At 40.5% G+C, this 11,513-nt stretch overlaps 1 protein-coding gene across 1 annotated transcript in view; it reads left to right on the top strand.

Annotated features, from left to right (window-relative positions):
- Positions 1-2,900: 2,900 nt before the first annotated feature.
- MOB3B (MOB kinase activator 3B) overlaps positions 2,901-11,513 on the top strand; it is a 42,442-nt gene continuing 33,829 nt past the window's right edge. Inside the window, exon 1 of the mRNA XM_075136925.1 lies at positions 2,901-3,506. Within this exon, the coding sequence (XP_074993026.1) occupies positions 3,089-3,506 (418 nt within the window). The 5' untranslated portion in view covers positions 2,901-3,088. The remainder of the gene's footprint in view (positions 3,507-11,513) is intronic.

The raw sequence follows: 11,513 nt of genomic DNA, 5'->3' as shown, positions 1-11,513 counted from the left end.
ATTTCTTCATTCATTTTTGTTAGCTTTTGAGTGAAGACAAGGGTTAATTAGATAGCAAATACCCTCAGGAAGCAGGATGCAAAAAAATATTTCAGAGGGCTGATTCACCGCAGTATTTCTGTGAAATTCAGGTCATACACTTTTCTCATTTGTATTCTGGCAGGTGAAAATGCGTAAGAAAGCAAGTCTGTCCATCCCCTGGCTTTGCACAGCCTTCCGTCACATTTTAAGAGTGAAAAAAAAATCAGCTTCTTAGCAGAGCTGAGTCTCTAAGGGAAGTTAAACAGTGAGTTTAACTTCTACAGTCCAGCTTTGCAAAGACAGTATGTAGTTTTTGTATTGTGTAAAGTGATAGAAAGATGAAAGAGGAAGAGCCTTAGCTTTTATTGCAAGATGCTGTACAGAAGACTCTCCAGACAGGAAATGTATAGGAAATTCGTGTTTGTTCTGATTCTGCCTTGGTGGGTTAAAGAAGAATTTCATCTGGCTGCATAGTAGAGTAATCTTTTAGATTAGTCTTTGGGTTGAATTTGACCGTGATGTATGTGTGCTTCCACAGACAATTTCAACATGTGACTCCTGGTATACCGAGGATTTGAGATAATGAGTTTTTTGCTGAATGTTTTGGTTGTTTTTTCTCTGCATTAATTGGCTTTATGCAGACTTACTGGATGTATGGAGAGGAGTCGGAAATACTATGTATTTAATATGATTAATTATGTTTGCATATTCAGTAGAAAATAGCTTATAAAATATGGTGTCTTCTGTTTTCCTTGGAAAAGGTTTAACAGCAGTGAGCACTGTGCTTCAAAATGTGTCTTTTGAAGATGAGTTTGGTGCTCAGCTTGTTGTTTTACATAAAAACTCCTTGCATGTTCTGATAAATATTTACAGGTGAGGAAGGGAGTCAAAGTAGCCACGTAAGAGCACCAGGTATATTAAAGTGGGAAAAAAGTAGTTACCATAGCTGTAAAACTCTGGAGCTAACATTCTTATTATTGCAAGCTGGGACATTGCCTCCATGCCGTCTCAAAGCGCATCAGTCACAAGCTCAGTCTGTGCAGCAGTACTCACCTATTCTTTGAAAGGCTTTTAAATAAACAGCTGACTGCCACAGAGCGTTTGAGAGCTGGAGGTGATGGGTCTTGGCAACAAACAACAAACTGTAAGGCAAAGTTGTCTTTTTAAACTGCCTTCACTTCCTGCCAATGACACTTACTAAATTGTTCCAATGCTAGCTTTCTTTAAAGTCGTCTTTCCCCGACCTTTGTCAGGTTTCAGGATCTCTGGATTTGAACACTCAGGATCTCTGTGTTTGAACATTACTCCAAGGGGCATGTCAGATATGATAAAAGTCTCCCTGGAGTTCATACCTGAACTTCTCATATTTTGCTGGCACAGAAAGAATGACTGTTTATAAACTCATGATTGGAATATGCCTCCATCATGCCATCAGCAAAAGGAAGAACAATCACTTCTCTGCTGTTTTGTTTAGCTGCTGCTTGCTGGCAAATTGGCTGGATGCTAATTTTTCAGCTATTTGGGAGAGGATTTTTTATGGCACTTAGGTTCTATTGTGTGGAGATGGGTCTAGAACACCAGATTTCTCTTTGCTTAGGTACGTGTTGCTTTCTTGTGGTGCTTAAGAAAAAAGCAGCACCTTTTTCTCTTCCTTTCTGCCCCTCAGCAAAGCTTTGGGCAACTCAGAAGAATTTAGTGCTTTCCACACAGAGCCTAGTAGAATTTTCATGGACATGATTTCTGTTAAGGGAAACAGTGGAGCATACATAATCCCATGATGAGAATTCATCAGCCACTGATGAAATGAAGGGTTTTTGTAGTGCTGTGCAAATGTAAAACATATTGTGTTATTTAAATTAAATGTTTACTCTCTGTCTTTAATCATAAAATCTTCACTACTAAAACAAAAGTTTAATTGAGATAGCCCCTATCTACACTATCACCTACTAATTGCCTACATTTACTGATGATAATACTTTTCTGCACATGTATAATATAAGAACAAACAAGACCCTAATGCAGTAATTTATTTTTTCAGTCAGACTGGCTGTTAAAACCATTCTTTGTTGGCAGAGTACGTTAGATGGAACAACACAAAGTCTATGCTTTTCCTTTTGTAAGAACGGCAATGCCAAGTATTCCCTGTGGAGAAGATGAATAGAGCTATAAAGAAAGTGGCAGCTTCACCGTTGCTTTCTTATCATTCTACACAATCCAATAGAAAATTAAGACCAGTACTGAATTCCTGAAGATGGGTCAAGCAAAATAACAATCTCTTTACAGTTCTGTGGCAAACAGGAGTTATTTCTGTGCAATATTGTAGGTTTCACTCTAACTAGGTTTTATGAGATTTGCAAAATTAAAAATAGAGAACAGAAATCTTACTCAGAGATTTTTTCCCTACAGAGAAGAGCACTGAAGCTATGGCGAATGCTTAGAGGCACCATCGGTCACTTTAGGAGCGGTTAGCTAAGTCTTCTAAATTGTAATGTAGTATTTTGTCTACTAAGTTTATACATACCTTGTGTATGGTATGCAGTCACTGTAAAAATGCAGCAAAATGAAAAAGTTGGTTTAAACATTATCTAAAGATGGGAGGATTATACAAGATTTATTGAATTCCCATCTTTATGATAACTTAAGAGCCTCTGGGTAGATATTTAAAAAGGACAGAGAAGTTAATTCCTTAATGCTTTAAAAAATTAGGCTTTTTTTCTTTTAAATGTTTATCAGGTTATGGGTTGGCCAGTTTTTAAGGCTAGCTTGTTATATATTTGCTTTTCAGCTCATAATTACTAGAAAATGATAGTAAAACAGTAACAAACTGACAGGGCCAGACTTGAGCTTAACACTAATGTATATTGTTTCCATATCCTTAGGGACATGAAGCCTTTCGGAAAGGCTTTCAAGAGGAAGAGCTAGTAGCCTGCTCTGAAGTTGATACGGGCTTCTCTGAGAAAAAGAACAGGGCCTGGAGGACCTGTGATAGGGAGCAACTGTTTTCAAATACCTGCATTAAATCTCAGCTGTGCTTTTCTGCCAACTGCTGCAGAGCAGATTAGCAGACATGTCCATAGCACTCAAGCAAGTCTTTAATAAAGATAAGACTTTCCGCCCAAAACGCAAGTTTGAACCTGGAACCCAGAGGTTTGAGCTTCACAAACGAGCGCAGGCCTCTCTGAACTCAGGCGTGGACTTGAAAGCGGCTGTGCAGTTGCCCAGTGGAGAAGACCAAAATGACTGGGTGGCTGTCCATGTTGTTGACTTCTTCAATAGGATCAACCTCATTTATGGAACAATCTGTGAGTTCTGCACAGAGAGGACCTGCCCAGTGATGTCTGGAGGCCCTAAGTATGAGTACCGGTGGCAGGACGACATGAAGTACAAGAAGCCCACAGCGTTGCCAGCACCCCAATATATGAATCTTCTCATGGACTGGATCGAAGTGCAAATCAACAATGAGGATATATTTCCTACGAGTGTAGGTAAGTGCGAGGAAGAAGTCCTAAAGCATAAACTGTCTTTTATTGTGTGTATTAAGCATGTTCTCTTCCCACCCTCATTTTTAGGGATTGTGAAATTCAAGCCTTTAAACAGCAGGTGGGGAGGGGGAGGGTGTCTTGCAGGAATAGTGTGAAATGTACAAAACGTTAACTGTGGCTGCTAGATATGGTGGGGTTTGTTAGCCTAAAATGTTTTCATTCCAGCCATTTGTCCCTGGTAAGCCTCTCAGGTTAATCACTGGCGGTGGTCAGCATTGCATTATTAGCTTGTTGAAAGCTAATCAAGTTTGCATTGCTTTGCACTTTGCCTGGCCACTTAGGCAGATACAGAATGGATGGAAAGCAAAGCCTTATTAGAGTGATATCCTCCCTTCAAAGTGCAGCACAAGGCAGTGGAGAGTCAGGAATGCAGGGAATTCTGCCCTCCCACCCTCTCTTGACTTCCCATCCAAAACTGACAGAGAAGTGAATTATTCTCCAAGTTACTGTTTCTATGACTATATATAACTAACAAGCCTTGCTATGGTTTAACCAGACAGCCCAAATGAGAGAGCTGTTAAGGGCAGCACAATTTTACTTTTATAATACTATTATTAGTTTTCCTGAAGAGTGGGGCAAGTAGGTGGAAGTATCTTTGCTAGAATAGTTCCCTCTATATGAGGAGGACTTTGCAGAAGAGTGTATTGTGTAGTGTAGACGGCCTAAATCTTTAGGTGGCTGCAGGTAATAAAAAAAGACAGGATGTTATACCTTAGAAATGACAGTGTACTTATGCAATTTTTAGCACTTTTAGTTTATGACTCCTGATTCACTTCTTGCAAGTGGGAAAGCTGGGAGCTTGCTGTAGGAAATGTGAGATGTTACATGTAAGTACCTGGCCCAGATGAGTAACAAACAAGAAGAATGCGCATATGTTAAAACTAGTTCAGCTGAATATTTTGCAGTTTATACACAGCTAAGGCCTGGGGCTAATTGGTAGATGATACATCAAGAGGCTGCATCTATCAGTATTTCCTGACCTTTGAAATACCTTATTCTTGGCCTTGACAGCTATTTATCTGGACAAATTTGTGGTTTGTTTCCCAGTTCCTATCACTTTTTTTTTTCTACACTAATAGGTAGGAAGAAGGCAGTACCATATATTTTGTGTAGTGAAAAAGGGGATTGATTTCTCAAGCATTTGTTGTTTTACGTTTCTTCAGGGTGAAAGATTTTTGGAATTGAAGGTGGATTGAAGGTGCAGTGAAGTATGTGATTTTGCTTCCATTGGTATTTCTGCAGGCTTTTGTTATACCAAGTTTCCATCTTGGAGTATTCCAATATTACTCCATGCTCTTGCAGTTTGCATATGCAGAAAATGTGGTCTGTCTGCAAGCATGGGGAACAGGTAACACACTGGCATGCTGATGGGCTTTACTGAACCAACACACAAGCTTTCAGCTCTAGGTGCTCCCCCCTTGGGTTTGTAGTAAGATACAACTGGAGGAACTTTTATCCTGAAGGCTTACCTATTGTAAGCCTAAGAATGGAATCAGTAAATACCCTCAATCTACTGTTTTTCTCCTCCCAGCAGCTCCTGCTGTTGTAGATTAAATCAAATCTGAAGAAACCAAGGAAGGGGAAAGACCTGTGGTCTCTAGAATGGGGCTGGACTCTGATACAAGTCAGAACAGGAATGCTTGACGTCTGTGAAAAATCTTCATCCCACTCTGAATTGACGCAAAGGAAGGAGAGAAGTCTGCTTGTGCCCTCATGGAGTGGTGAACTGTGCCGTGGTTGTGTTATAGGCCAAGATGACTGGACATTCCCGTAATTTTATAGCTACCCTTTGGAGCATTATACCATAGAGCAGCACTTGCATCTGTATTCCGTTTTCCCCTCCTCTTGAGCCTTTGTTGCAAATATCTTTGTGGCCACCTGCACACTTCTCATTATCTTCTTGATTCACCAATCTGTGGTATGAAACTGTTGGTAAAATTGCTTGGGAGGCCTTAGGTGTTACAATTCAGAAACAGATGCACACGGTGTTGAATTTGGCATTCTGGGTACCTCTTCTCTCAACAAGTCCCTGCTTAGGCACCCAGAATGGTCAAAGAGAAGTTTGGGTCTGTTCCTGGGTAAGTAACTTTTCTTTCAAAGAAATCTTTCTGATTCCCTACCTATAAAATGGAGATGATATTACCTGCCAGCCTGCTGAGTAGCGCTTATCAAGCTGTTGAATGAATCGCAGTCACTCAGCATGTGTATTGTTATGTGTTTTGCATTTCACAATTGGTCAGAGAGAGAAGTTTTGTTATTGTGTGGGTACTGTTTGTTCCTACCTGTTCTGCAACAGCCTTTGGTTAGATGCACCATAGGCTTAGTATTAATGCAAACCTCTATTTTCATTCAGAGAAATTAATGATGTTGAAAATTACGATTGTTGATTCTTCAAAGAAGTTGAAATAGATCTTGAAAGATGATATACACAAATGTGGAAACAAAACAGGCTTAGGTATGTCCTTACTAATAGTACAACAGTTTTAAAGCATTGAGTGGCTGTAACTTAAAGAGATTAATTTATTACTTTGAATCTTTGTAGCATATGGTCTGCAGAGAATTGTTCTGGAAAAAGTGTATGTTCAGTGGATGGGATTTGGGCTGACCTTTCCATTAGAAAATGAGCTTGGTGAAGAGATCCAGAGTGGGATTCGTAGGAGCTGTCCACAGAAACTTGAACACATTTTTCTCAGCTTAATCCTATTAAACTTGTCCTCTTTCATTTGACATATCTCCTACAAACTATCTAAAAAGGGATTTCAAGAACTGTGAGTAAGCGCAGCTTTCACTGAGGAGCTACTGTCAAGGAAAATATTTCAGAATAGGGATAGCCAAGCGTTTGGTTTTTTTTTTTTGTGGTGTTGTTGTTCCTCTGTGGTTTAAAACGACAAATGTGGTTGAGTTATAAATTGTTACAATATTTAACCCACTCAGTGTTTACACTGGCACGATGACCTCTGGCCACTTACCAGTCTCTGTACTTCCTGTGGTCTGGTGCTATTTCCTCTCCGCTTTCTCCAGTCGTTCTGTCTATTCGTCTGCTGGTAAAGAGCCTCTTCCTCCAGCCGTTTTCCTACTAATACTGACCTGGCTGTCAGGAGAAAAGGGAGCTGGAATGGGAATGGGAGAGCTGTCAAGGATTGTGTGTAGGTGACAAAAAACAGGTGCTGAATATTAGGAGCACTTCTTTGTATAGCAAAGCTTTAAGGACTGTCTTTGTAAAATGGCCTCACAGCCTGTAGAGGATTTTAAGCATTATTATGTCCTTGTTCTTATTTCCATTATTCTGTATGTCCTTTGTCCATTTTAAGTGGATTTAAGGCATGTAAGAGGCTGATAGCTCTGGAAGCAGTGTCTGTGTGTAACCACAGATACAACTTGACCTGTGTCAGCCCTCACTGAGTGGGAATGCAGAAACAGAATGGAGGAGAGTTCACTCTGTCTGCCTGCTCAGGCTTCTCTGGTGAAGTTATCCGTATTAGTCCCCAGCATGAATTTTTGTAGTGTGCTGGAGTTTTATTTAGCTTTAGGGTAAACTCTTTTTCTTCAGTAAATACTAGTTGCTCTTCCAGGCACCTAGTAGTCTCACTATTTAAACACCTTTCAAGTGTTTCCCAGGCTTATATGGACAACTTAAATACTCCATAGCCTCAAAAGTACCTTTCCCTCCTCCCCGTGCTTTTTGGTAAACGGGCTGAAGAAATCATTTGGAGCGGCAAGCAGTGGATCATTGGGACAGCTGCAGTTTTTGGTAACTGCAACTGTTAGCTTTCACCATATGTATTTGGGCAGTGTCAAAAAAGGAGCCAAGAACACAAGGAACTCTCTATTGCTGTGCTCCCTTCAGGCCCTGATGCCCAAACAAGACAAATCCAGTTGCCTTAGGTTTTTTTCTCCTCCTCATTGCAGCCTTAAATTGGGAGTAATTCTGTCTTGTTTGGATTTTCAGTGAATGGAATGTTTTTTTCTGTTGTAAGAGTCGCTGAGAAAGATATCCAGATATTTAAGGCCACAGGGGATTATTGCATTTATTCTAATCTGACCTCCAGCATAACACAGGCCAGAGAACATCACCACGTGATTTCTTCATCAGGTCTATAGTTTGACATGAGAAGACAGACAGAAGATAGAGAGTTCTGCTAAAATAAACAAGAACATGAACTTCTTTTCTGACTTGACATAATGAAAAACTTTTTCCAGTGAGGACAATAAAGCAGTTGAGAGGGGGCCCAGAGAGGGGCCTCCATCCTTCAGAGTTTTCAAGACCAGGCTGGATAAAGCCCTGAACAACCTGATCTGATCTGATGGCCATATAAAGCAGAAAGCTGGGATGCAGACCTCCCAAAATCTGTGCCAGCCTGAATTGTCCTGTGATTCTTAATTCTAATTTCAGCACTGACAGGCTGCTTCAGGAACAAGAGCTAAATTGATTAGAAACTGATCAAGCAGTTTAAGAAGCTGCAATGTGGCATTTAATGGAAGTACAAAATCACTTCTAAGCTATGAGGGTTTTTGTAGAGGAGGATTTCAAAGGTTATTAAGTTACTGTAATCAAATAGCCTACTTATAGCTGATCAAAATGAAAACATACTTTTAAAGTGTTTAAAGCCTAGGACTTTTGGAAAATTGATGTATCTTTAGAAATACACTGCCTGGTCTATGCTTAACTCGTAAATTTTGGCAGCTGGCAGCTTCAGAGTTTTTGCACAGAGCATGTGTGTGACACTACTTCCAAAAGAGGAGCCCAGAATGTCACCACAATGCATCTACAAAAGCAGACCAAGACTCTGGATGGCCCTCGTGGATGTGATTCAAAACAACCACTAGATCAAGAACTAAACTTTTTCAATTGTTTCTTACTAATATGGTGGTAGAATTTTTCTGGTTCACTAGCCAGTAATAATAGTTACCACCTGGGGCACTTTTCTGCAGGGGCAGGGGAGCAGCTGACTGGTGGGTGTGAATAAAGGCTCCTCAACTATTTTTACTGAGCAAAGGCCTGTTCACAATACAGCCTGTAGAAATGTGGGGAGAGTGTTTGACATCATTGACTTTGTCTTACAACTGTCCCTGTCTTATTGCTCTTCCAAAATATGAGGAGGTGCCCGTGGTGTGGGCAAAGTGGCGTTCACAGGCATTTGCTGTGTATACTTTTCATTCTTTGCAGCCATTGCAATTGCACCATCTAGGAGCTGCCATTGCTTCGTGCACACTTGCCCTGCAATAAAAAAATGTACAATCTCTATAGCTCTATAGGTTTGTTTCTTTTGTTTTAAAACAAAGCTTTGACCGGGGGGGCGGGGGGGGGGGCGTGGAATTTAAAGGGAGGGATCAGATTGCTGACTGTTAACTGGTCATAGCTGTAGGCTACCAGCTGAAGACTGTTCTAAGTTCCAAACAAACCTTTCTGCTTGATCTTTACACCTGTCAGACCAATGCTGGATTTGGGGTAAAGAAGAATTTTGTTTTGTAACGCTTATCTTCTTTTCACTGTTGCTGCCCTTCCTTGGTCCCTCCTTCAGCACATGGATGTGCTGGCCAAGAGCTTTGAGTTAATCTCTTGTGCAAATGAGATAAAGAAAATTCTGCAAGACGTAGACTATTGTATGGCCGTAGCTTTCCTCTAGTCATTAAATGTTGGGAATTCTGTGCATATGTGTATGTTACAGCAAAGTTATAGCAGCAGCACTGCTGTCCTTTTAGAAAGTTTGGCATCTTGAAATATATATGCCTGGAAAATACCAGGTAGATATTTTACAACTACATTATATGTCAGAGCTTCCTCCCTCTTTTTCCTGTTCCTGTGGTTCAGGATCTGACAGGTGCTTCTACGTAAACTAAGCTGGCAGATGAATCAACCCACAAACCTAGCACACTTCAAGAGTACCATCAAAGAAGGTTGATAAAAATTGTGTTGGCCCCATCTGTATGGTGAGTGATGCAGTTTACTAGATAGCTATCTATCTGACCTTCTTATCATTGCATTACTTTCTTGCTGACTGATTATACTTTGGAGCAATTTGATTCCCTATTTTTGTCTGGTATCTAAAATGCCTTTATTAGTCTAGGCGTTCTGCTTATACAAGAATAGGGACTGGAGCTTAGGAGTAATCTAGACAATCCTCAAGCCCAGCCATTGTTGACTGACAGGTGACTGGTCCCAAAGCTATCCTTCGCAGCTGTCTCCCACAATGTACCCTCTTGATCTGATGCTAGATGTGCCATTTGAGGAACATACAGGTCTGCTTCCAGCTCAGAATATAAATTAACCCATGCTTCAGTCTAATTCTGATAATAATAGAAAATATGTGAAATGGAAAGTAAGTGCAAATTCTTTAGCATAATCTGCTTTTCCATGAGAAGGATTTGCACTGTTGGTATGAAGGAATGCTGCCTCACCTGGAGAATGCATATTAGAAGGCTGATAACTCATATGCCAGGTTTTCTGTATCATGGCAATCATTAAGGGCTAAAAAGCACTTTCACTAACGTGTAGAAAAGCAGGTCTCAGCAGATCTCTTCTTCCATTCTCCATGCTACAGAAACTTAAAAAAAAAAAAAAAAGAATAAAAACTTAAGTGGTAGCATGAATGGTGGAGGGGAGGCTCATGGGGAGAGGGATGTGTTAGCTGGCTCTGCAAAGGCTGAAAGATTTCAGGATCTCTGCTCACTCTGATACTGCTGTGGGAGGAAGAAAGAAGTATGGAACACCTGCAAGAAGTGGTATCCCACGTGGGAACTCGAGTGGTCTGTCCTGTAGCTGGCTTGTTCTCGAAGAACTTAGCTCTCCAGCACATTGTGATTGCATACGCTGTGGGACATTACTTGAATTAGTCTCTCAGAGGATCTGCAACTCCGTAACCGCAGCTTCTACCCTAACTGAACTTGTGACCTCTTCCCTTTAGCTACCTTCACAGCAGGGCTGATGTCTACAGTGTGTTAAGTCTGTGGCATACTGGGGCACAGCTTGTGCCCAACCCAGAAGTGTGGGAAATTTGATACCTTGAACATGCTTTGCTTTGGGAAGTGGGTTTGTGTGAAGTGAGTATTCTGCATTCCACAGTGTGTGCATTCCTTTCCCTGATGAACAAGGAGAATAGCTCCTTATTTGAAACCTTATAAACCAGACTTTGTCTCATATGCTGCAAAGCAGGATATGTGTAGGAGTAGCATTTACAGAACATAATGACTTTGCTGGTTCATTTTTTGGAACCCAAATAAAATAAGATTCACAACTATCAGTTTTCTTAATGACTGCTTTTTGCCTATGTTTATTTTGCCAAATTCATGGTAGTCCCTACTCCCGCAAAGTATTTTCATCCTTAAGGTCAATCTTTTGAGGACATAGCTGGTACTTTTGGGGCATGTTTTATGCAGAATCTAGCCAAGGGAAGAGACGTATGTCAGTGGGGTCTTCAGCTGCCCCAGATGTATGGTAATGATCATCAGAATAAAGTGTGGTCATAGAGATATGAAAATAAAATAATTTAGTCCTGTTTAAAGTACAATCTCAGTTTAATTTCACTGTGGAACAGATGGAGTGCTACAGTAGTGTGGTTCTAACACAACTTTTGGAAAGTCTAAAGCAAAGGCAAGGTCTTTGCTCCAGCCAGAGGTATATGCACCAATACTGCCTTTAAGTTTGGCCACCTTTTTTGAAATAGAATTTTGGCCTCTAGATTCACATAGAGTATGTAAATAGAGCAAAATTAGAAACCTTAACTCATTACTTTCTCTTAAATGAGGTCCTCATGTCTTTTATAGATTTTTTTTGGAGTAAAGTCAAATATGTACTTAAAAAATACATGGTTAAAAACTTCTTGTGTTGATAAAAGCCATGTGTGAGCCTATGTATCAAAATAGTGTGGCCAGCCAGACTAGGGAAGTGATCGTCCCTTTGTACTTGGCACTGGTGAGTCTGCACCTCGAATACTGTGTTCGGGCCCCTCA

The sequence above is a fragment of the Calonectris borealis genome, chromosome Z (genome assembly GCF_964195595.1).
Source record: "Calonectris borealis chromosome Z, bCalBor7.hap1.2, whole genome shotgun sequence".
NCBI lineage: Eukaryota > Metazoa > Chordata > Aves > Procellariiformes > Procellariidae > Calonectris > Calonectris borealis.
The sequence above is the reverse complement of the archived record's forward strand: the minus strand, read 5'-3'. Positions and strand labels throughout refer to the sequence as shown.